Raw genomic sequence first — 25,895 nt, 5'->3', positions numbered from 1 at the left:
ATTGTTATCATGTAATTTCTTTCTTTTGCGCATCACGTTGCGACGAATAATCCAAATATTGAAATTTTTTGTTTTTTTTTTTTTTAAGATATAAAAGGTGCGGAACAAAAGTTTATTATACCTTCAATCTTGTGTTTTCTTAGAATACTCGCTACTATTATCGATGATCTATAAAATCAAATATTACATAATATTTTTGAGTCTTCGAAACCACAACGTAAGTATCGAAACGTGGCGCACCTTGATGAATTGTTTCACGTTACAATCGGCTGATAAGATTACGTTAAAAATTTTATTTCGTATTTCTATACGCTGCTGGTTATGTCGTCGGATACGATTCGTTTTATGTAGAAATATTTATAATGTAAACACAAGGACACAATGTGTGCGTGCGTAGAGAGATAAACTACGAGTATTATCTTTCTTTCTCTCTCTCTCTCTCTCTCTCTCTCTCTATAATATAAATATATATATGGTGTGTGTGTGTGTGTATAGTACTGAGTTGCCTCTGTGTTTATGTATGTACAACACATCATACGTATCACTTTCTTTCATAAACACAATTCCTATATAAGCTCATTTTTAATCATTTTTACGCTTTAAATATAAATAATAATCTTTGATAATTATTACTAATTATAACGTCGATTACGTAAATATGATACGTACACATGGATCTTTATTCGCATTACATATGGATTTATGAAAGGTTAGTTAGGTGATAATGTCGAAGTAACTTCGTTCTTAAATTAACATAAATCGAAAGAAACCATCCGTAGAACGAAAACAAAGAAAATAATGATTGCGAATATTAATCTACCGTGCTTTTTACTTCCTCTTTATTTTTCTTGACTTCGTTCTTTCGTGAAAACTGTGCGATTTTATTATTTACATAGTACATTATTAAAAGGAATAATAATCGTATTTAGAAAACGTTTTTCCGTTGTATTAATTTTTGAAACTAATTTGTCTATCGTAAGGTTTATATTATATGTACATATTTAAAATTATTTTGATAGTAACACAAATTTATAGTATATTATACAAGATAATGTTAACAATACTGCAAAATACATTGAAGGAATGAAAAGATAGATCGTTTGATTGTGTATATAAAACTCGCTTTATTTTTAGAGCGATTATTGTAAATAAGACATTATAAATTTTGGAAGTGACTGTTTTATAAATTGGAATAAATACCTGAAAAATTTGAAAAAGATATTCTATAATATAACTATTATAATCAAATTTAACGTATTCAGATTATATATATATATGTATATATATATATATGTATGTATGTATATGTATATGTATATCTATATATATACACACAATATTTGTACAATGTATGAATATACAGAAGTAATGATAGTTATTAATTGGAAAAAGTACGTACAGTAACTCTGCAAAATATGGCATTTAAACATCATGTGGTTCACTGTTACTAATGTTTCAACTTACTATCAATTTATCACAGTGAATCTTAAAAATCATATATTATATATTTTAATAACTTGATAAAAAAGGTATCGCTTCGCATCTACTGTCATCTTGCTCTCTGACAACTTATATTATTACTACATTTTGTTGTACAATTAGTAAAATAACATTGCTTAGTTTTATTAGGATTAAATATAATGATAAGTAAAATACATTGTACTCTTATTCATCTATAGTATTATATATAATTCATTCGTTTTAAATATATAAAACAAATAACTGTCTTTATATCGTAAAAAAAATAACACATGATAAATTTTTTTTTTAGTTATCTCTTTCAAAGCATATGGTAGTTTATCAATTGATTTTTTTTATATTGCTTTAAATAAAATTATTTTATACAAATGTATACACAATGCAATAAGCATATAAATTTGTCATATAAATTTTGAGCATTTTTTTTTTTCAGATATGCAAATATTGAAAAATATACATTTCTGTTTCTATATAGATCAAGTTAATTAATGGTTATTTCGTGCAATTGTGTCATTCAACCTCTTTATATCAAATTATTAAATAAATCTATATTAAAAGCAATTATACTTATTATACAATAAATACAGAGTTCTAAGGAACAACAGTCTAAAGTATATCTACGGCTTCAGAGTTTGTTTTCATTAAAAATTGTCTGATATAGATTATAATTAACAATAATTATACATAACATAATTTAAAAATAAAACTTATAATTTTGTACACAATATCATCTACATTAACTGGCCAAATCAGCTAATTAGACTATAAGACATCACTTCATGTTTTAAATACATTAAGATTGTATTAGAAAAATAAAATGTCTCAATTCTGTACTATACAGAATACAATATGATTCAACATCTGAAGCCATGAGTTGCTAGCTACACTTGATTAGATCTTCTACTTCGACGAGAAGAACTTGAAAACAATGGACGTGGTTTATACAAGTCATCGCTTGAATATCGTTGACTGCTTCTATGCCGACTGTAAGTATTGAAGGTAATTATTGTGAAATATGATAAAATTATCATTTTCACTATCTAAATATAGGACAATATTATATTACAATGAGTATCAAGGAATTACCTTTTTTCTTCTTTCATTATATTAGATGATGGAATTTTTTCACTAGTTGCTGACACATCACTTTCTGGACTTAAAGGCATTACAAAATTTTCTCCGTTTAAGAGACTTTGTGAAACACAAGGATTTGCATGAAGTCTTTGTTTCTTTGAAGGAATCATTTTTCTTTTCTTCATATTGCTTAAAGAATTATCATTTGGCGTTACTGTTTTATGACCATCATTATTGTTGTTTGAGTTATTGAACAGTATGTCTGTTAAAGGACTTCCTGAATGTTTTCTTTTTATCATTGGTGGTGCCATAGTTTTTGAACCTGATGATACTACTTGACCACCTAAACTTTCTATCATATCTTCTAGAGTATTACCTTCCATCATTTCTAATGAGTGTAAAAAACTAGAAAATTTATTAGATTCTTCATTATCAAGCTTGAAGTATCTACAATCTTCGTGATCGTCGTTAACTTTTGGTACAAAATCATTCTTGGAAGACTGTGCATTAGCTTGTCCAGACAGTTGTTCATCAAATTCATTATATTCTGTAATATCTGTAGTAGGAGATTTTGGTTGTTCAAAGACATTGTCACTTCTGTCACTCCATATTACACTGCATTCTACAGTTGTATTCATATCAGTTGTATTTATTTCATCTGTTACTTCAATATCATTTCCAGCAACAGTATCTAATGAGTTAATTTGCTCTATACTCTGGGTATCAAGAAATGTTTCAGAAGTTGTTCCTACTATTTCCAGTACTGCAACAGTATTTTTTGTTTCTGAGTTGTTATTACTCGGAGTTATATCATCTTTACAAGTTTCGTTTATTATTAGAGACTGATGTTCCCTAATACCATCGTGTTGTATTCTATTGTTATTTTGAAATAATCTTGTATTGCATATTGCTTCATCTAAGGATTGCTTTATACATAATTCCAAATCAGATAATTTTGATACTAAGTTAGATTGTTTTTGTAATATATCAGTACCACGAAGTTCTCCTTCTAACAATATCATTGAACGTTCCTCTAATGTTAAACTTATTTGGCGATCGGGATAAGGTTCTTCGTATTCTTCATCTGGTATTTCTATTATTTGTACACGTTCCTCGTCTGGAACTGTCTCCATATTATCTATACTGCTTATTGGCTTCGGATGTGTTATTACCTCAGCCTTTTGCTCCACTTTTTTTTCCACTTTTTTATCATCCTTCTGTTTTTGTTTCTCCATTTGTTTCCTAATTTTCATTAGCTTCTTAGCTTCATGTATGTTTTTTGCGAATTTAGGTTTTTTTATCTTCACTTCGCTCGAAGAAGGTAAGTTATTTTCATTAAGTAATGGTCTCTTTTTTAATGGTAAATTGTTTTCACTTAACTGTATTTCTACTTGTCGAATATCTCCATTATTATTGTTTTGAATGCAGTATGATTCGGTATCAGCTAAATGTACATCATCTTTATTTATTTCATCATAATTTTCGTTCTGTGATTGCAATTTCATTTTATTTATTTGTGTTTCTTCTATACTGTCTGATGTTTCACTGCTTGAATTACTAACATGATTGGTATCTTTATTTAAACCAGAAGAACTTGATTTACTGGTTGTAGCACTTGAACTAGAAGTACTAGATTGTGAACTTTTGCTATTAGATCCATTTGAACCATCTCTGTCAGTAGAACGACGATCGTTAGAATTTTTCCGTAAACTAGAATGATCATCCTTTGTTTTTGATTTCTTATCATCTCTTCTTTTTTTGTCCTTAGCTTGTGTATCGCTTTTGGATTCTTTTTTAATATCTATAGATTTTTCATTACGATCTGTTGTTTTATTTTGCGCTTGAGTACGTACATCCTTCTTACAAATCTTATCACTACTAATTTTAATATCTTTTTTTATTTCTGTTTTTTCTTCTTTGCCATTCTTAGATATCTTTTTTGCGTCATTTTTTTCAGATTTACTTGAAGATTCTGTTTTTATAACATTACTTTTATCCTTCAAATCTTTTGAGCCACGTTCGTCACGTTTTGCCTTCTCTTTAGATTCAGATTTTTTCTCTTTAATATCCGATATTTTGTCAGACACTTTGTTAACTTTGTTTTCATGACGACTTTTTTCATCGTGATTTTTTGAAGTAGAACTTCTATGTTCTTTTTTGTAAGACTTTTTATCTTTAATCGAATCTTTTTTATCCCTAGATTCTTTGTTAGACCTTACATTATCCTTGTTTAATTTTTCTTTTTCCGTTAATTCCTTCTTCTCTCTGAGTTCTCTAATTTTTTCTTTATAAAGATCTTTCAAATCTTTTGCTTCCTTATTAGTACTACTTTCTTTTTTATCAACCTCTTTTACTTTTTCTTCTTTAATTTTACTTATATTATCTTTAACACTCTCTGCATTATCTTTGCTTTTTTCAACAGAATCTTTTATTTGATTAGATTTATCTTTAACTTTACCCTTAATATGTTTATCGTGCTTTGAACTACTATGACTACTCTGTTTCTTTTTTTCATTGTCTTTCTCTTTATTTTTTGGATCCTTGGAATATACTTTTTCTTTTGTAGATTTAGACTTTGAATTTTCACTATCCTTATGCTTATCTTTATATGTTTTACTGTCATATTTGTCCTTTGTACTATTATCTGTTGCATCGCTAGAATTTTCCTTGGATGGTAAATTAAGTTTAATGCTTTTTGTCGTATCCTTTGCATCTTTAAAATCATACGTGCTTTCTTTACATTTCTTTGATTCAAAAATGGTTTTATTGTTTTTATTCTTAAAAGATTCAAATTCTCTGAGAGCTCTGAAATTATCTTTTGTAGATTTATTTTCACACTTATCTTTAGAAGCATCTTCTTTGATACCATCATGTATGGGTGTTGAAGCATGATTAGACAATCCAAAGTCAGTAACTATCGATAATCTTGAATCGGATGAAACTTTACTAAGTTGTGAATCTTGATTACTGCAATCAAAATTATCCTGTGATATCTCATTGGAGAAATCAGGACTTCTAGATCTATGACTTGTCAACTCGGATATACCGGATAAATGTGAATCATTAGATATATTTGACTCGTTTAAATTCATAATATCAATTGGCTCAAAAGTTGGACTATCTTCTTCTTCTTCATCCGCTTTGTCATCTGATTTGCCAGATATATTTAAACTTACATTATTAACAGTCTTATTGAAACTTATACACCCTTCATCCAATATTTTTTCTTCAGAGGAGACATGTCCATTCTCAGAAACTAGATCTTTACTTCTTTCAGAATACTTTTCCGTAATTTCTAACTTTTGTTCATCAGATGATTGTTCGGATTTTTCATCTTGTTTGACATCAAGATCATCTATTGCATCTACAGATTCGAGCGACACATCCTTCAAACTATTTTTATCGGATTCTGGAGAAACTGGATCCAAATCTTTAGGCAATAAATCTTTAAGACCACAACTACTAGATTTTTCTTTGATTTTTGGTCTTTCAATGCCTAAAAACTTGTATACAACATCTTCAATTTGAGGCATGAATACCGAATAGACCTTTGGATTTACTACTTGATCTACAATACGTTCAACTCCGGCATCTAAATATGGTGCTTCGTGTATATGCTTACGCAATGTTTCTCTAACTTGATTTTTATTAAGTTCTGGCTTCCATAACTGCTTGTCAAGAAACGAATTGACAGACCCCTCCACTCTTGTACGTAGATTTTGATACGCAGGCTGTGAGAGATAATATTCAATTATTTACCGTTCCTTTATAAATATAACAAAAACTCTAATAACATATTTATTTGATATTATTTAGATGATATTAAGTAGAGAGAAATATAGACATTAAACTTATATACCTTTGTGTCAACATCGGCTATGCATTCCTTACGAAACTGATCAAAAATACCCTGCGATTTGACTTCACCAACGATATGATCCACAAGACGTGGATCGCCAGCTAACAACGTACTTGATAATCCTAACTCCATTTTAAATAATATTGTAGTAGAAACAAATATCACTCGATCACAATCAGGAGCTAAAATTTTTTTCTCTTAGAGCCGATCCGTGAAACAGTGAGCAGCCATATTTGTTTGCAACCATTGTCTACGCAGTAATGCCAAGCGATACATTTATCTCGATACCAACTTAAAAAAAATCTCTATGATTTATTCACAATCTTTTAAATTCGTTTATCAAGAGAATTACATAAACAACAAATTTTACATATACTGAATTGTCTTGATAAAAATACTAAGTTTTATTCATTCTATTTATAATTTGTCCAATCTACTTCTTACATTTTTAAATAAGCTAAGTTTATCTCTATTATTTTCAATAATGTATATGTTTATATATAATTGCTTATTTCAAATACTTTGTGTGTGTTGCGTACACACCATACTTACAGATACGTCAGCCTGATTCATTGAATAAATTTAAATACTACTTATACCACATTTCTCAATTGTTTCGAGTAATGACTGCAGATTAGTCTCAAAAAGTTCACACCTGATTGGCATTTCTAAAGAATAAAATGGATTTTTAAGAGCATAATCTGCATAAAGTTCGTATACTTTTTTTGTCAAAATTTCCATTCCTAACTGTGATGGTTCTGCCACTATCATAAATTTAATTCCAGTAAGCGTTTGATAGCAGTACAAGCGAAATGTGTCTGCTTCTAGAATTTCAATTCCAGAACATCTGGGTTCAGGGCTCAATTGACTAGCTATCGCGAACAAAGGATAAAACATAGATGCAAGAAAAATTTTCTCATTAGTTGTCATTTTCGCACGACTAAATTTTAGTGTTACAGGAAAATTTTCTGGTTGATTTAACATTTCTAGCACGTCCCTTCCATCTTCCAATTCGTTGCCAATAACAGGACTACCATTCACAGCAGTTAACATATGGCCTACTGAATAAAAATATTCTATTAAATATTAAATATAAATAATTAAAAATGAAATATAAGAAATATGTTCATAACGATTTAATAAAAAACTAATAAAATCTCTTACCATTTATACCATCTTTTTGACCAAAAGATACAACTATCTTTTTATTTTCATAATTTAATTTTATATCTAATGGATAAGCGAAAGTTCTTTCATTTTCCACTTTAGGAATATTGTGATCATGATTAAAAATTAAACCTCCCGATTTTGATACGATATAAACACCGTATATCACCATTATTTAAACAATTAAAGGTTATGTATCTCTATCTATAATCTAGTAATGCACACCTCAAAATATAGCAGATCAGCTGTTTAGTTTAATTACTAACATAGTCACTTGTCGTAATTTTTCGAAATTAATTTTTATGTTGGCACAACTTGTTCAGTATTTTTATTATTTTTTTTTCCCCAATTGTACATATGATCAGAGCGTGAATTTTCACTAGAAGTATCTATGTTTTGCAAAAATATTGAGTGATGTACATGTCAGTTCTCTTACATTACTTTTAAATTAATTACAACAATCCTTAAAATCTCATGTTGTTATTTTATATGGTACATAATTATATATTTACATTCTTTACTATAACTTTCAATTTTATAATTTAGTTAAAAAATAATGTTATAAAGTGACATCATTGTATTATTAAAATTTACAGGATGAATCAAATTAATTTCATTTACATTTCATAATCATAATATATAGTAAATAATAAACAATTTTGCAGGATCAGTATGACACGTAAATGTGTGCTATGTAAAGAAACAAATTATAAAAATACCTATAGTTTCTTCTCAGCTCCAAAGGATCCAGAAACACGTAAAAAATGGCAAGCTGCAATTGCTATAGAGAATTATTCTGTAAGCGATGATACATATGTTTGTAGTAAACATTTTCATAAAAGTGATATTATCACACATTGGGTTAGTGGAGTTCCACCACATGTTATTACTGTAAGCTGTTACTTTATATATTTACAAATATTTAATTCTTATAGAAATTGATCTATATTTAAGTATTCATATTTGTATAATCATTCTATCATTTTTGTATAATTTTAGATAAAATATAAAAAATGTAGATTAAGACCAGGTGCAGTACCTGGTAAAAATATTCATCTTCAATCAAAAAATAATGAAGTTATTGAAAAAAGTCATTCCGATTTGTATGGGTTGAATGACTTTTTAACGTTTCGTAATAGTTTGGTGCAAAATATTGATAATAAAAAAGAGAATTTCCTTATACCTAGAGAGGAACAAATTTCAAATACAGAAAAAGAATATTCTGAGTTTAGAAATCATGAATATACGCTTGAAAATATTAATCGATCAATAAAGATACAATCTCCACAGGATGAATCAAATATAAGCATGTCTGTTGATGATTCTAAAGCACACTTAAGACTGTCTTCTAATAGAAATAATAAACATGAAAAAACAATTACCAGTAGTTGTAATAATTATAAAATAAGCCTTGAAGCAGATGATAATATAGAAAAAAAAAGGCAGAAAGAAAACAATAATTATAATCAACTCTCTCAAATAAAAGTTGAAAAAAATGAAAATAATTCTTCAAATATATTCAGTTATTCTGAAGAGGATGAGACATCGACAGATATATGGGAACATGAAGAAGTTAAAAACAAAACTTATATTATGAAAAAATGTATAGATAATACTCTACAGAAGAATAGAAATTTATATATAAACAATCAAACGTTAAATATTGTAAATGATCGTTTGGATAAATACGACGATTGTGTATATGGTGAAATACGAGAACACGAAATCTTGTTTGAAGACTTACTAGAAATGTGTTTTGAAATTGCTTTACCACGTGGTTGGTCATGTAATGTAACTTCTGAAGGACATGCTACAACAATAGTATATTTGAGCATGGGAATGACAAAAGCTGGTATGCCTTTTCTAGAAAAACAAGTATTTGTAAAAACTGATATGATATTACGATGTAGTGCTTTAAATCAAGAAATTGATCCAATAATGTATAATCTTATAAGAGAAGGTAAAGATAATAAAGTACAATGCTTGTTAGATATTGAGGAACTTATAGACGAATTTGACATAAGAATTATTTGCGAAGGTATGTTCCAAATTATACAAATAGTTATTTTTAATAATATGTATTAATTTTATTGTCTCATTTAATTAGGCATAATTGAAAATTTTCAAGAATATAATTGCCCTAAAATAGCCTGCAGAGATGGTACACGATGGAGACATATACTATGTCCACTCATTATAAATAATGATTCTGTGAGATGTTCCAAATGCAGCATGTTATCTCATTTGATAAGACGCAGATCTAGAGAGTTTATATCTTGTAATTCCAATTTTACTTTAAGAGAACAAAGAAAAATGTATACACGCCAAAGAAACATCAGACATGCAAAAGAGCATTACACGAAATAAAAATGTTAATATTTAAAAAAGGTCTTGTACCTGTTCATATGAAGATAAAGTGTACATATATTTTCAATGTTTTTATAATTCTTAGAAGTGACACAAATAAAAAGAATTATATTATTTATTAAAACATTAAAAATGTTAAATCTTTTAAAATTGTTTATTTATTTTACAAGTATGTTTAATATTTATCTAATCAAAAGAAAAAATTTTTTTTCTTTTATTACTTTTTTTAAGAGAAGTTTTCATTTAAAACTATCTCAAAATGATTGAATATACAATGATGGACTTAATTTTTTATACCAAAAAATTTAACGTAGAGTTTTGATGATTAATTTCTATAAAAAATAACTTTATTTTTTCTTTTTGGCCCATTCATTTTGAAGTTCTTGCAACATTTGTGGTGTTAGCAAACCTTCTGCCAATAATCTTTCTGTTAATTTACCCTTCCTCTGAGGTACAGAGGACCTATGTTTATTAGTTTCATTATATCCTAAAATATAATATAAAAGATCAATTTATGCCTGTATACACATACACATTAAAAATTATTAATGTAAGTCACATATAATTATTAAATGTTACAAATATAGTACGTTTTTTTTTTTTTTTTTTTTTTTTTTTTCACTTTCTTAACGAATTTTTAATTTATTATTTGATTTAAATTTTACCTTTGTAAAAGTTATTTTTCCGTGTTTGTAAATAAAATTGATCTGTTTCTGAAATAGATATTTCTTCATTTGTCCCTTCTGTACAATGAAAATATTTCAATATGTTATTAATATGTTATTTATATCAATATTTAATATATGATGATGAAAATTGATATTTACCTATTCCAGAATTATTTAATAATTGTGTCAAACAATGTACTCCACTTTGAATAATTGAGTCTAATTCTCGCTGGACATCTCGTACTATATTTGCATCAGGGAATAAATCCATAAACCGATAACTGCATTAAAAAATATAAGTTGAATTTTGTTTTAAGTAAATGTCTATAAATCTTTATATATATTATAAATACCTTAACCAAAGATATAAATCCATAATATCAAACACAGCTTCCAGATGAACAAGATCAAGTATAGATCTAGGTGTTGAAAATGGCCAACCAATATGTTCGCATAACCAGTTAAAGGTAATTTTATCATTTTTACTATATTGACGAGCAAACTATAATAAATATCGTATTGTTATTATCATTTACTGTACTATTTGTATATACATAAATTATTGAAATTTATATAATTTGTCTATTCCTGAAGAAATAAAGATTAGTATTCATACCTTTAGGAACATAGCACATGAAAATGGAAGTTTTCTATTAATTGGTGCACAACAGAATACGTATCGTGCACGTAATGGCAAAGGAACATGTTGTATCATATCAGCAAGGAACTTAAAATCTTCTGTATTACATATAAAGTATAAAGAATCATCAACTATAGATAGAGTTACGAAAATATCCTGAAATAATAAACATATTATTTTTTGCATATCAGAAATTAATGTATGTATAATCTATAATATTACCAAAAGATTTGACAATGGTGTGTCTGGTAAGTGATAAGCATATAATTCGATTTGATCTGATGTTGGATGAAGGCCAGCTTGAGTGATCGTCTCAGGATTTTGATTGAGTAAATTTTTCAGTGTTGGAAGATCCTGTGATTTATAAGTTGTGACATAGCCCTAAATAAAAAAATCGTAAATGAAATGACCTAGATATAAAATGAAAATTGCCTTTTTCGAGAAATTGAAATTATTATATTACTGTTTCCCATTGTGTGCCATAACGTCCTGCCCTGCCTGCTATTTGCAAAGCTGTAGATACAGAAATTGTATCCATTTCTTTTTCTCCCTTTTCATTTATTGTTGGTTGTATTAAAGAGTAAAATATAATTCTTCTAATATGTCTGTAAAATAAATCACCTTAGAAATCTATCAATAAATAAAATAAAAAAACATGTACAAGTATCTGTTAACATTTTCAATATTTGATAATGATGTATAATGTATAGGAAACTTACAAATTTAATCCCATCCCAATTGCATTTGTTGCTACTAATATTTTACAAGAATTATTTGGATCATTAAACTTAGCAGCTTGTGCAAGTTTCGTTCCTGGTGGTAAACTACCATATATCACTGCTGTTTCTATTCCTTCTGCTTCTAGTTGACGTGATACAGTGAATATATCATTTTTATTGAAGCAAACTATACAGTCACTAGGTTGAACATTTTTTAATGTTTGAAGTGCTGTATTTTCTACTTCTAATTTAGTTAACCGTTTATATTTTCGAATTTCTGGAGTTTCACCTGTTGTAAGACATATAGCATTTACCTATCAAAAATAATATTACAATTAGCAAATAAAAAAGTAATATGAAGTATATCAAAAGTAAATAAATTGGAAAAATAGACAATTACTAAATCTATTGCAGCTGTTTCACCACAAAGATGTATTTCATCAGCAGAAATTCCAAGAAGAGCTCTGGTCCATGCCCATCCTCTGCCAGGATCTCGAATTAATTGAATTTCATCAATTATTGCAACTTCATCTACAATAAAAAATATTGATAAAATAGCTATATAATATAACTATGTCAATACCAAGAACAACATTCAAAAAAAAAGTTTACAAATAGTTAAATATGAATATATTAATTCTAAAACAATATTACCATCATTACATAATTAATACATACAAGGAGAATTTATGTTAACCATTTCCACAGAACAAGATATGTGATTTGCTGGAGTGTCTGGACTATGAGCAAATCTTCTCTCTTCTCCAGTTATTAAATCACAAGGAGTTCCCTGATTGGAATTATAAAAATATAAATATATTAAAATTTCTTTAAATTCTAAAATATTTTGAAAAAATATGATTATACTAACCATACTATTGCATTTACTGTATACTTCTGAAACTAATAATTTTAATGGTCCACAATATACTCCACTTTTTGCTCTTATAAATCTTTCTAAAGCATGATAGGTTTTACCACTGTTTGTTGGACCAGCATGAAATATTATTTTTCGTGTTTTTGCTCTTGCATATGGATACCTATAATTAAATCATACATATTACTTGCCTATTTTTTAAGTATTATCCAATATACGTGCACTCTTACCAATTAGCTGGCGATCTGAGATCACTAATTTTTTTGAGATCATCTAAACATTCCATGTGTGGAAATATTTTTTTAGCGAAACGTAAAAAATATGGATAAATATCTGTTATATTTGCAACATTACGAAGAACATCACTTAAAATAATATGAAGATCAACTGGCAATGATTGTGACTGTATACAATATTCTCTGAATCTTACAAATGCTTGCTTTTGTAAATAATCTATAAAATATATACTTTTATATAGATTATTCTGTGCAAAAATAAATGTTTATTATAATAATATGAAACAAGTTTATCCAAATATACCATCTAGTCCACATTCCATCGCCAAACTTCTAATTTCCTTCATCTCTATAAATTTATTTAAAATTACTAGTAAATCTCTCTTATTTAAATTACCAGTCAATTCATTTCCTATATTAATATCATCTGGATTTGACTTAATAGATACAGGATGAAATAATTTATTTATATCCTCAGTATTATTTTTACTTTTTTTCCCTCTTTGTATATGGATGATACTTGCTGTTGGATTTAATGATCTAAAATAGTTACAAAAAATATAAATCTTCTTCTACAAATAATTATCTGAATACTTATTCTATATCTAATATTTCGATTAATTTAGGAAATTAAATAGGTTACCTCTTCAATAAAATGCCCGTTAAGAAAGAAGCTTTTTGTATATACTGTTCACAGATAAAAGTCTGTATTGATAACATTTTTACCAATTGTATCTGTAATTGTTACAGTATTAAAATCAATAATAATAAAGTTAAAATGTACTTTACTACATGAATTACGTGCAATTATAATCAAAACGTAATATTAATTATCAACAACAATTTTCTAACTGTTAATGAAGGATAACTCTTAGATTCTTTTTCAAAAGAATTATGCTCTTTTATGAATTAAAAAAAGTTGCTTCATTTATTAATCTTTTTCATAAATAAAAGTTGTTAATTTATATTTAAACTTGCTGGTTATATCAAATCGAACTAGACCAGACTCATAGATACAGTGAAATTATATCAATCATTTTTTTACGCACATTGTATTCGACATATAATATGGCGGTAATCAGGTATTTTCTATTTTAATGTATTTTTAACGCAATAAATACTTACACAAATAAGAAATTCGGAACAAAATTCGGAAGAATTATCGTTGTGAAGTCGTCTATTATATTTTTATTAGTATTAAAAATGAACAAAAGTTGTTGGAAATTTGACGAAGAAGATAAAGGTAAGTTAATAATATTTTTAGGTTATATAGAGATGAAAGAAAAAAATAAAATTGAGCTTAACAAATCTTACATATATCTTTAAAAAAATAGTACAAATAAAAATATTTATTAGTAAAATGTTAAGATTAAAAGTTTTTTTTTTTTATACATAGATCGTATTTTGAAATATATAAGTTCTACCATAAATAGACAAAGTTGAGGATGTATTAATTTGCCATTTACAGCATTGTATATAGATTGGGAAGAAGATACACAAGATGAACAGTCATCCAAAGTATTTAGCTGTTGGGATAGAATACCTGATATACTTTTGGAACAGATATTTTCATATTTATCTATTCGTGAGCGATACTATGCTTCTCTTGTATGTCGCTCTTGGTATCGTGCATTCAAATTACAGAATGTTTGGTCTACATTTACATTAGAAGATACAACTTTAACAAGAGGAAAGTTTAATTATTATAGTGGTTGGCAATATGTTCTGGATCATATTAGAACATCGACTTGTCTTAATAAAGTTGGAAAAAATTTTAGAAATCTTGTCTTTGAACCTATGTTAAATTTTTATAATTTATATGAATTCATGAACATGATATCATGGTATACCGAAAGACAAGGATCAGATAATACTTCTGTAGCAGGTGTAGGTGTTAATATACGAAGGCTTAAGTTTACATTTCCTTGTAATATGGCAAACAGAAATGATCCAGATCGTATTAGACTTTTTGGTACAGGAGGAAAGCTGCTCGAAGCTTTGAAGAGACTTATGAGGAATTTAAAGAATTTAAGAAGTTTAGAATTAATTGATTTAATGCTTGATAGTAAAGAAGCTTTACACTTAATGGATGATATTTGTGAAAATTGTACTCAGACTTTATCAAAGTTAATATTAATAAATACTACTAGGTATTATTGTCCATTGTTACATGTAGGAGTATTTCTTAATTTGAATGTAAGTTCTCATAGAAAGAATCTACTTTTGTTAAATAAAATATATAAAACACAAAGTACAATAGCAATTATCTATTTTTTCTTAAGGTTCTTGTTATAAGTCCACAAAATCTTCATGAAGATGTCATTGAATTACTTGGACATACAAAATTAGAACATCTTCATATTTTACAAAATCAGTATAGTCCAAAGGATATGACTGTGAAATTGGTAATAAAAAAAAAAAAATTGCTAAGTTATTGAGTTTCTATAATCTTAAAAGGAAAAGAAATTGTTAATAGAAATATAATTACAGCCAAAAAGAGCATCATGGATAAAAATGAGGTCAAATAATCCACATATAAAAGTACATTTTGAAATAGAAAGTCATAAATCTACCGATGTCCTTCTACCAATAGATTTATTTGAACATAGTGATGTACCATGTCATAGTATAGTCATAGATAATCCAAATACACAGGTTGGTAGAATAGATTTTCTGAAAAAATATGTTATAATTATATATGTATAGTAATGTAAATATAATCATGGTATTACAGATTTTACCATCATGGATCATTACACATGGTTCTTTTTTTGATTCAACAATTCGTATTTATGCATTCAAGGGGATAACAAGATATTATTTACATAAAAATTTTTCTAAAAGATTGGATGAAGCATTAGTACAATTTTGCAAAATGTGTCCCAATCTACATACTCTGGTAGCATTTTGTATTTAAACAGAATTCTGATCTTATTATTATTTGTGATAGCTTTTTTAAGCCCTATATTGATGCTAATTAATACCTTAATTGTGTAAACATATGTATGCAAGTCTTGCACTAAAAAAAAGACTTTTTTTAGAGTGTAAGTTTCCTTTAACAAGATCTCCTATCCCTAAAACTTTTAACATTTTTACGTCGTTAAATATTCTATTAAAATATTTAATGAACTTTTTAATTTTTTTTTTTTTTCAAGCATCATTTGTGCTTTTTTCTGTGAAGAGTGATCATATATTTTATGAATTTGGAGATAACGTACAATTTTATACAGTTTATGTAATTTTATACAGAAATACTAATATAATTTAAAGTTGATAAAATCGATTTAAAAGTAACTAATCGTGTTATCTTGTATAATAAATTTATTGTCTTTTTTCTGAGTATATTAATATAATTCTTATATAAAAAATTATTTTCCACACAGATGATTCGTGATAAAATATCAACATCAACGATACTAGAAATAGTTTCCACGGCAAAATTTCTTCGTTGTTTGTACGTTCGACGTAATGTGGTTTTAAAAAGATGTGATGGAGATTGGTTGAAAGTATCATGTTGGACACCTGAACACTATCAATGGATAAAAAAGAATAGTCGTAGTTACGATGATACAGAGAGAGAAGTATCAAAAATATTAGGCTACAGATGGCATATGCTATCTGAAAAAGAATTCAGAAAACAAAAAATTAATTTACATATTTAATTAATATCTAGAATATAAGATTATTTATACTCGTGTATTATGTGCCTGACAAATATGTAGGGTCAAAGTGAGAAAGTACAAGTATTAATATTATTCTATCTATAATACCAAAACATAATTTTTCTTACAATCTGAAATCTATTTAGAAACTATTTATATCAGTATAATCTTTTTCTAACTATTTAATAAAATCATAATAATATATGATAAAAAAATAATGACACGATTGCAACATAGCATTTTATGACTTAGTTTTCAGCAATATAAATGTATACTGATCCTTCTATGCGATAATATTTTGGTTACAATACTATATTTGGGTAATATATCTTATTGATTTTATTATTACCATAAATTAGATTTAATATGATTTTATAAGTTGCAATACTATTGAGATTAATAAATTGACTGTAATTAGAAACTCGATTCATGAAAGAACAATGTATCGTATGATATAAAGAAAGGATTGTTGTAAACAAAAAAGAAATATGAAATAATGTGTAATAACAATTTCATGCAATCTGAGGTACTACTTTTATTTATATCCTTCATTTTCTGTTTTGACGATCATCGTTATAATATACGTCACTATGTACAATGAATATAAATACTTCGTACGACATTATAATTATACACGATTATTTAGTCAAATTGAATCGTAACTATTAAATTAACAATTATGTAAATATTTAATTCTACCCCTCAGTTTTTTGATTAAAATATTTTAACTTGACTATAAAGTTAAAACACATCATATTAAACAATATAAAATATGCTATAAATTTTTACGAATATCAGCATAATGCCTTTAAAGTTCAACCAACAAATTAATCAAATTATGATTTTTCAACTTTTGAAACAGTAAAACTTGCGGTCATTATTAATATACCCGAAATTTTATAAATATAGATCTGTTATTGTATATACAGAATATTAATTGTACAAAATAATCACATTTCTAATTTTTTGTTATGAAACGTATTTATACTTCGCATAATTTTTTGTGAATAGTTTAAAATTCAACGATTTATTTAACTTCATATGAATCTATATCATGAAAGAAATGAAACGTTTCATAATAATCTATACTGTTGAGTAGATACAATAAATAAAAGATCATATTTGATTAAATTAAACAAATTTTTTATATAGAAAAATTAAATATATGGAAGTTACGGTGCCATGGCTGCAAATCGTTTATCCCTAGTTTTATTGCGTAAAATAGTGCGCGCTTTGAAAGCAGCTGCATTCATTAAAGTCTGAAAAAAATAATATATTTTTATAAATTTTCTAATATATTATAATCACAATAATATTCTCCTTTAAAAGTATACTTACTCTCTCTAATTTAGTCGTTTTTTGAGACGTTATAGGCAACACTTTATTACCTAGATGGAAAATTTCACGCAATAATTGATTTTCTGCTAGATGGATATTTATGCCAGGACCAAGTAATCGACAGCAAGCATTGTATTGAGTACGAGCACACCAGCCTTCTAAATATAACGTTTCTTGTCCAAATCTAACGTGCATTTCTGGAACAATATCTTCCTGAAAAGTGAAAGTCATTTAAATGAATTTTATTGTTTTTAAATTTATTATCAGTAAGATTCCATAGAAAATGTTCATAAAATATTTACCTCCACATATCGTAATATATCTCTGAAATTAGCCCTCTGTTGTTTACGATCTTTCTTTGCTCTGTATTTATTAGAGTCTGTAGCTAATTCCTTAAGCACATCAATAAGACCAACTGCCCATTCTTGCTCGTAATCATAGGAGAAATCACGACCAAGTTCAAATATCACAGCAAGAGCTTCACCTGCAGATAACCTCACATCGAGATGTGGCGATTCTAATAATTCACGTAGTCTATTGAGAGAGCTATAATTTAATAAATTAGTTATTAACAAATATAACTGAAGATATATATATATATATAATTATTTATTTCATACTAACGGCATGTAATTATTGCTTCTATCACTGGCAAGCAGATTATATATCTCTGCTGGAGTCATGACAGTTAAGAGGAGAGTCCACGATGAAATTGCTGCTGCATGAAGCGCTGCTACATCTGCAGAAACTGCCGCTATTGTACCATTTCCTTTTAAATATGAGCCAGAAAAAATGTTGGATAATAATTGAACAATTTCAAGTGTATCAGCTGCATCATTACCAGAAAAAAACTGATTCATACTTAATGCCCAACAACACTAAAAAAGTAATATTGCTTGATATAGTAATAAAATAAACATAAGTAATTAATAAATCTTATATATGAACAATTAAAATTGTATATAAAAAATATTATTTTACCTCAGAACGTGCACTTGTAGATGCTGCAGTATCATTAGCAACAAAAGTTAAGGTAGATTTCAGATCTCTACAAATTGCCTCTGCACTTTCAAAAATTCCAAGTTGAACGCAAAGTAAAGTACTCAATCTAGCTGCTGTCAACTGTTCTTCAGATCTTCCCTTCTTCAAACTTCGTTCTATAGAATCCGAAATAGTAATCTTTCTATCCTCTACGAAGTCTGGAACGTACTTAATAGCAAAGATCTTTTCAATTCCATTAAAGCAGATTATTCTGCCCTTTGCACTTCTTTGTGTTAGACCATCGATAGCTTCCTTCAATTTTTCCTCAAATGCCTCTTGTTGTGCAATTTCATCAACTTCATTATCATTTACGTCATCAGGCATGCTGCGATTATCTGACTGACCACTAGAGACACTGCACGCATCATTGTTGATCGAATCTTCATCAGATGTTATTTCAACCTTTTTTCCACCGTGCCCTAAATAAATTCATTAAAATTAAATTCTATAATTTAAAACTGAAATGAAAATATTTAAAAATTACAGAAAAATAAAAAAAGAAACAAATATATTATAAAAACTAACAATGATAATGAAAAATATTTATTACAAATAAATTTCCAAATGCATTAACAGATTAACAGATTATAATCATTATATCATCTATATCTAATATGTGAAAGTGAATGGCATATTGTGCAATGTGTGAAATCAGAACAGCTGTTACAATTATCACACATGGTAACACACCAAATGCTTCACATCAAAGATTATTTAATATTTATAATATTTTATGTAAATCATATATTTTCTAAAGTTCAATATTTTACATGCAGTGCAAACAATAAGAGTACTATAAAATAAAAGTCAAACGGAAATAGTAATAAAACAAAATAAAAATAATCATGTGCAGAAGAAAAAAATTTTTCTTCCCCTTTGAGTTGCACAAATTTGTGAAATTTAAAATTATAATAAAAATATCCTAATTATTAAAATCGATAAGAAAATATAAACAAAGATAATGAAGATACAATATTTAATAATGTTACATTTCCGATTAGTTAGAAAAAAAAAGAAACAAAAACTATACGATTAGAACATGATCGTATGTTGCGTAAAATGCAACATATTTACCTAACCCTTATGTATCAATCAATCAATTAATGCTATAATATATAAATACAAAAAATGAAAAAAATAAAAAAAAAATAAAAAAAGAATTTTTAAAAAATTAAAAAAAAAAACAAAAAATATTACTATATTATTATAGTATTAAAATAATTAAGAAAAATAAAGGAATAATCTTTATAAAATTATAAAGGATCGACGAAGAACATAAGAGATTCGTTGCATCCTAAAACCATGTGCGAAAAGCATGAAAGTCACATGGGGATTGCGGAAGGAATCTTATCGTATGATTATCGATGTGAATGCTTCATAAGTAGACAAATATTATCATCTTCGAAAGACAACATGTCCTTTCGTATGTATGTGAGGTAGGAAAAAAATTCTAATCGACCGTATGTGTGTATCGTGACGTAAGACGAAGTAAATAAGTTCTTTACCAAGGATGAATCATCCGAAAGAGAAACGATGAATCGATAATCGTAGGATGGTTAGGAATCACGTGTTCGCATTACCCTTTTAAATCTTATTATATATTAATACTTTATAACAAAGGTAAAGAAGATTAATTAAAATCCCTTTAGCTAAGTTACATGTACAGGAAGCAATAAAAGGTATTATTAAGGTATTCTTACCGGATTTTCCTCTTCTCCCTCCTTTGCCTGGCATCGTTCTTCACTTTTTTTCCTGCACAATTTATACTAAAAAATATACTTGATCAAGAGGGTAAATGTCTAGCACTAGTAATTTTCTTTCGTATACTGAATCCACTGTATGAATTTTTAATAAGAATTTGACAAAAACTCATTAACATGTTGCGGACTGTTTAAAACATACACGTCGAGAACAGCCTTCGACGGGCCTTCTCAAGTGCACTGCCTTTGCGAACAAACGAACGTACCCGAAACTTATCGAAAGCTTCCGAAAACGGGTATGCGCATGCGCCGGATTTTCATCTGACGTCATAGTTAAACGTCAAGAATAACGAATCAAATTTCGAATATTTTTATCACAATAGAAACAACAGCGCAGAATCGCGACATAGTTGTAATTTATTACTTATTTTTTATATTGAAGTATGTTTAAAAAATGCTTCTATTAATAAGAAAAATAATGCGCAAGATATTTTTTCAAATAAATATATAAAATTTTATTTTATTTATATTACATCATTATTCCGTGACATTTCATTTGGATTAACCTTGACACTAAACCGAGAATATATAGATACACATACACACACATTTATATGTATATTAACACATGTGACTGTCTGGTAATAACAAGTATTTTATATAAATATAAGTTATTCCATGTTAATAAGGTTAATATTTTAATTTAATAATTAACGTTACAAATTTCACACAATATTTGCATGCAGATATTTCAAGAATATATATTATTTTCTGGTGAGTGATATATTAAATTATTAATCATAATTGCTTAAGGATCGTTTCTACTAATAATATAATGTCATAAAAATATAGTCAAAAGATCAAATAATTTATGAAATAATATTTATTGCAATAATCGTGTTTTATTGTACAGTAGTCAAATGACTTCAATATAAATATCTCTTTTCTGAAATCAAGCACTTCAATTATACTTTATACTTCTTAAAGAATTCAGGTGCATTTGTATGTGTACATTTATCTGCTTATAGATTAAATTTATCAAGGTATAATTTATACTAAGTGTAACATGCTAAGTAAATTATTGTTATAATTACAAAACATAATTAATTATCGTAGAATTATTACATTATATTCATAAATAGTATTTTGATAAATAAGTAAATGCAAATAGGAAAATAAAAATGTTATCTAAATAATTTATTTTATATATATAATAAAAACACAAATATATAATGTACAAACGCTGTTTATACATCTCATCATTTATAAAAAAATAATCATCATTAAGTTTTACTGATACTTATATGAGTTTTGTACAATAACTTTTTCTTACAAAAATTAGGCAATTTCGTTGTTATAAAATAATTTAGGTACTCAAGATAAACTTATCTTATCTATCTACTTTTAATTAATACAAAGGAGAAATACAAATAATGATTTTCGTCGAAAGATTAATTATATATATTTTATATTATATGATTACTTTTATATAATTTTATATAGTATTTATACAATAAAAAATCACATAGTTCAATATCGTTCTGACTGACAAGATTTCACATCAATATAGGTTTTATTTAATTTGCTATGTGAAAACTATACGATGCATAAGTTGTAATAAAAAAGAAACAGCAATCATTGTTGGAATAGGTGTCGTAATTGCAGAAGAACTTTGTTCTTGTATTCCAGTAACAGCAGCACTTCGAATATTGACTAATAATGTTTCACAAGGTGTTACCTTTTTGATGAATCTAAATATAGATTCCATTATATTTCCAGGTGTTGGGTCTGAACATTTTTCCAATTCTCTAACGATACAATGTTGTAGATTATTCATATCCCTGATAATTATAGAAAAATATTATAAGAGTATTAAGAGTAATATGTTTGTTATATTAAATGTAAAATAAATATAATACACATATGAACTTACGTGCATTCTTTATCATCAAATATTAAAGATGGCAAACTTTCAAGTGTAGGCATTGCACCAGTAGTAGGATCAGCTGTAGGGATATAACTACCAAATGTAGTATTGACACAGTCTTGAATTTCTTGTTGCTTGGATTGGAAACAGTCTGGTCCTCCTGCTGCTATGAAGACTTAAAAAGAAAATAAAAAATATTAATTGAAATTATATATATATATATTTATTTTAAACAATCTTATGCACATAAAAAAATACATACGAGCGATTCTATCTCCTTCCTTATAACAAATAAAGTTAAGGAGAGATTCTGTGATATTTAGAACAATTCTTTTATTTTCACGCTCTTTCTGTTCAAGACAGGGTTCAATGGCAGTTGTAAAGTTGTTTACACAAGTTTTAAGAATAGGACTCCTACGGCAATACTTCTTGAAAACTTCATCTAATTCGCCTTTAGGTTTGGCACTTTCCATTTCTGCATTTAACTCGGTCATGTTGATAAGTGATTTAAGGCACTTTTCCATTTCTGTCTGGGCATGCTTAGCATTCTGAAATGCATTTGGTCCACCATTCTTTCTACATTTCTGCTCAAAAAGATTTGTAGCTTCTTGGATGCTTGGCAATGCCGAAGTATTTAAATTACTGATTTCAGGGATATTTATGACGTCAGATGCTTTCTGAAGTACATCATCGACAGATGGTAAATTTTCCTGTGTATTGCCATATCCAAGAAAACCTAAAATAAATAATTTTTCTATATTACAAGATACTTATAATTTTTTTTAACATTTAGAAACTTTTATTACATGATGATAACAAATTATTTAATCGCTGATAAAAATATTCTTGCTCTTTTTCTTGTCCAAATAAAACCTATTATTTATCGAATATATTTTGCCGAGTATGATTTAAGTATTGTTATTTTTAAATTCTCATTACATATACGAGCATAATTATATTGTGTCAATGATAAAAAAGAAAAAAAAAAAGAAAGAAAAACAATTATAATATCGTTAGGTTAGTTCTATATATTACAAGTCACATTTTTTAATTTGTTCATCTGAAAATAAATGGTGGTATTTTATCTCATGATTTGTTTTTGTTTTTTAATAATTATAAAGAGGATTGAATATCAAACTTATTTCCTACTTATTACAACATAAAAATATTAATTTTAATAACAATGACTTTATAATAGTTTAGATTATAAAAGAAATATAGTAAGATTATACAAGAAAGTATATATAACAAAATATATAATAACTATAATGCGCATGTACACATACATGCATCTACGTGACGTAGATTATAATTATTGGAACAGAGGTATAATATAATGTGATCTACGGACTTTGAAACCGAGTTTTTCATCATTGCTGCTGATGAGTGTTTATCTCTTCAAGCAGGAAACAAGAAACATTTTTATCGTTTAATTATGATACGAAAAACTTGTTTTTTTTTTTTTTTTAATAATCCTATTTACTTAATTATGAAATCTCACGAATAAAATTATAACAAATGTTTATCGTAAGTACCGAAAAATGCAATCACTTTTCACGAGGTTAGAGGACAAAAACAGGAAATAAAAATTATTATGTAACATTTAATGTTTATTAAAAAAACCATAACAATAAATCTTTTTAAAAGAAAAAGAAAAAAATAAAAAAAATATATATCAGTACGTTGATTTGTATGCTTTGTATATTCTTTGTGACTTAGACAAAGAATGACAAAGTGGAATTGAATTTTCTGTAAAAAAAATTTACTGATGCTTGGCTAATCTATATCAATATAAACTGGGTCAATAATTGAATTAACTTGGATTTGAATGTAACAAAAAGATGTAACACTTTTAATGATTCTTTAATCTTATAAACGAACTTTTTAATAATTGAACATACGTTAACAACACGAAGTTGCTTAACTCGATCAAACTCTATATAACATTATCGATATTCGTAATGTAAAAATAAAAAAAAAACTAATCGAACACTGATTATGTAACTACGCAAATCAATATAATTTCCATGATTGTAACTTATATTTAGAAAAAATAATACTGGCAAATGAAAGAAAATCAATTTTAATGAATCTAAGTAATTATTAAAATAAAATGAATGATAATGAATAAAAAAGCAAACACGTATATTATATTTTTTATTTTTTCCCAATGAAAATTACCTCTAAAAACTTTGAAATCTAATTTTAACTTTTTTTTTTAGAAGAGTACTCTTCGCGATAAAATACAACAAATACTATTTCAAATGGTTGTAGAGAAGAAGATAAGAATTTTAATTATAACAAAAAAATATACATGTCAAAAGAAATTTTTATCTCTTTTCTTTTTCAACTTACCAAAGAATAGATAGACAACGGCAATGGCAGTAGAATATTTCATTTTCACTTTCGAAAGAACGAGAAAATTTTTGTAATAAGGGCTTCACAAATGTACACGTATTTATATGGAAGCTTATTATTTGAGGAACTTAAGGACAGTTCATATAGAACGAATTATGGTTAAGATTTTTTTAACTTGAAAAGAAACCTTCACCTATGCACCTTGATATTTTGTTTTTGATTTAGCAGAGAGAGGGAGAGAGAGAGAGAGAGAGAGAGAGAAAGAGAGGGAAAGAGAGATAAAGAGACAAAGATAGAAATAAAGATAGAGAACACTTCACTGTGCTGACGCTTAGTATGCACTGTACGAGAAATGAGTACGCTATTATTCTTGTTTCTTTTTTTATTTGATCGAGTAGAGACCGAAGTCTTTTTTCTTACTATAGAAAATATGCCGCTTGTGTCACGGCCGTGATTGAACCACGGCCGATGAAAGAGAAACGAAGAAAGACGCGACACGTACGTACAAGAAGGTCATCAAGGTTCGACTATAAATGAAGAAACAGACAAAGCAGAATAAAATGAGAGTAGAGTGCGGGGGTATGTGTCCACGCACGTAGTTGGTTTGTGTGAGAGAAATGAAGAGAAAGATGGAGATTACCGTGGAAGGTATAATGCTGTGAAAGGCAAGGAGGGGAGAAAAGAAAAAGACAGACAATCAAGAACAGAAATGCCGCCAAAATTCAAACTGTCACAGTTACTGCTTTATCTCAACAATGAAATGGAATAGCTTAGCGGATAGTT

The 25,895-nt window shown here is 27.3% G+C and overlaps 7 protein-coding genes across 11 annotated transcripts; 2 read left to right on the top strand and 5 right to left on the bottom strand.

Annotated features, from left to right (window-relative positions):
- Nucleotides 1-653: 653 nt before the first annotated feature.
- On the bottom strand, nucleotides 654-6,650 carry LOC127068832 (biorientation of chromosomes in cell division protein 1-like 1). The gene is made up of 3 exons (XM_051005122.1): nucleotides 6,413-6,650; nucleotides 2,566-6,284; nucleotides 654-2,463 (listed from the first exon to the last, which is right to left on the bottom strand). The coding sequence occupies exons 1-3, from the start codon at nucleotides 6,542-6,544 to the stop codon at nucleotides 2,361-2,363; spliced, it is 3,954 nt and encodes a 1,317-aa protein (XP_050861079.1). The 5' UTR covers nucleotides 6,545-6,650; the 3' UTR covers nucleotides 654-2,360.
- On the top strand, nucleotides 2,360-10,093 carry LOC127068841 (uncharacterized). 2 transcript variants are annotated; one of them, XM_051005142.1, is made up of 4 exons: nucleotides 2,360-2,465; nucleotides 8,245-8,470; nucleotides 8,579-9,617; nucleotides 9,687-10,093. In XM_051005142.1, exons 2-4 carry the CDS (start codon nucleotides 8,252-8,254, stop codon nucleotides 9,944-9,946), a joined length of 1,518 nt encoding a protein of 505 aa, XP_050861099.1. In that variant the 5' UTR covers nucleotides 2,360-2,465; nucleotides 8,245-8,251; the 3' UTR covers nucleotides 9,947-10,093. The 2 variants fall into 2 exon arrangements, with proteins under 2 accessions (XP_050861099.1, XP_050861098.1); XM_051005141.1 differs by lacking the exon at nucleotides 2,360-2,465 and adding an exon at nucleotides 7,809-8,071.
- On the bottom strand, nucleotides 6,793-7,832 carry LOC127068849 (trafficking protein particle complex subunit 4). Its single transcript, XM_051005159.1, has 2 exons — nucleotides 7,577-7,832; nucleotides 6,793-7,473 (listed from the first exon to the last, which is right to left on the bottom strand). Exons 1-2 carry the CDS (start codon nucleotides 7,749-7,751, stop codon nucleotides 6,995-6,997), a joined length of 654 nt encoding a protein of 217 aa, XP_050861116.1. The 5' UTR covers nucleotides 7,752-7,832; the 3' UTR covers nucleotides 6,793-6,994.
- LOC127068838 (ATP-dependent RNA helicase SUV3 homolog, mitochondrial) lies at nucleotides 10,087-14,341 on the bottom strand. Of its 3 annotated transcripts, none has more exons than XM_051005134.1 (15): nucleotides 14,212-14,341; nucleotides 13,730-13,821; nucleotides 13,391-13,626; nucleotides 13,081-13,303; nucleotides 12,845-13,013; nucleotides 12,652-12,763; nucleotides 12,374-12,504; nucleotides 11,974-12,287; nucleotides 11,718-11,859; nucleotides 11,477-11,635; nucleotides 11,231-11,410; nucleotides 10,968-11,116; nucleotides 10,774-10,895; nucleotides 10,612-10,689; nucleotides 10,087-10,433 (listed from the first exon to the last, which is right to left on the bottom strand). In XM_051005134.1, the coding sequence occupies exons 2-15, from the start codon at nucleotides 13,804-13,806 to the stop codon at nucleotides 10,294-10,296; spliced, it is 2,232 nt and encodes a 743-aa protein (XP_050861091.1). In that variant the 5' UTR covers nucleotides 13,807-13,821; nucleotides 14,212-14,341; the 3' UTR covers nucleotides 10,087-10,293. The 3 variants fall into 3 exon arrangements, with proteins under 3 accessions (XP_050861091.1, XP_050861094.1, XP_050861092.1); XM_051005137.1 differs by lacking the exon at nucleotides 14,212-14,341 and adding an exon at nucleotides 14,136-14,153; XM_051005135.1 differs by lacking the exon at nucleotides 14,212-14,341 and adding an exon at nucleotides 13,892-14,040.
- On the top strand, nucleotides 14,188-17,271 carry LOC127068842 (uncharacterized). 2 transcript variants are annotated; one of them, XR_007783226.1, is made up of 6 exons: nucleotides 14,188-14,329; nucleotides 14,555-15,282; nucleotides 15,369-15,491; nucleotides 15,577-15,741; nucleotides 15,821-16,130; nucleotides 16,470-16,617. XR_007783226.1 is itself a non-coding variant. In XM_051005143.1 (6 exons), exons 1-6 carry the CDS (start codon nucleotides 14,290-14,292, stop codon nucleotides 16,746-16,748), a joined length of 1,500 nt encoding a protein of 499 aa, XP_050861100.1. In that variant the 5' UTR covers nucleotides 14,188-14,289; the 3' UTR covers nucleotides 16,749-17,271. The 2 variants fall into 2 exon arrangements, 1 of the variants encoding a protein (XP_050861100.1); XM_051005143.1 differs by having other exon boundaries at nucleotides 15,821-15,985; nucleotides 16,470-17,271.
- On the bottom strand, nucleotides 17,259-21,083 carry LOC127068844 (interferon-related developmental regulator 2). Its single transcript, XM_051005151.1, has 6 exons — nucleotides 20,828-21,083; nucleotides 19,068-19,546; nucleotides 18,711-18,964; nucleotides 18,389-18,632; nucleotides 18,087-18,299; nucleotides 17,259-18,007 (listed from the first exon to the last, which is right to left on the bottom strand). Exons 1-6 carry the CDS (start codon nucleotides 20,859-20,861, stop codon nucleotides 17,921-17,923), a joined length of 1,311 nt encoding a protein of 436 aa, XP_050861108.1. The 5' UTR covers nucleotides 20,862-21,083; the 3' UTR covers nucleotides 17,259-17,920.
- A 609-nt stretch (nucleotides 21,084-21,692) lies between these two features.
- LOC127068848 (27 kDa hemolymph protein-like) lies at nucleotides 21,693-25,875 on the bottom strand. Its single transcript, XM_051005158.1, has 4 exons — nucleotides 25,110-25,875; nucleotides 23,017-23,490; nucleotides 22,761-22,929; nucleotides 21,693-22,668 (listed from the first exon to the last, which is right to left on the bottom strand). The coding sequence occupies exons 1-4, from the start codon at nucleotides 25,150-25,152 to the stop codon at nucleotides 22,413-22,415; spliced, it is 942 nt and encodes a 313-aa protein (XP_050861115.1). The 5' UTR covers nucleotides 25,153-25,875; the 3' UTR covers nucleotides 21,693-22,412.
- Nucleotides 25,876-25,895: the final 20 nt, after the last annotated feature.

The sequence above is a fragment of the Vespula vulgaris genome, chromosome 14 (genome assembly GCF_905475345.1).
Source record: "Vespula vulgaris chromosome 14, iyVesVulg1.1, whole genome shotgun sequence".
NCBI classification, from domain to species: domain Eukaryota; kingdom Metazoa; phylum Arthropoda; class Insecta; order Hymenoptera; family Vespidae; genus Vespula; species Vespula vulgaris.
Note: the sequence above shows the minus strand (reverse complement) of the source record. Positions and strands in the feature narration are given on the sequence as shown.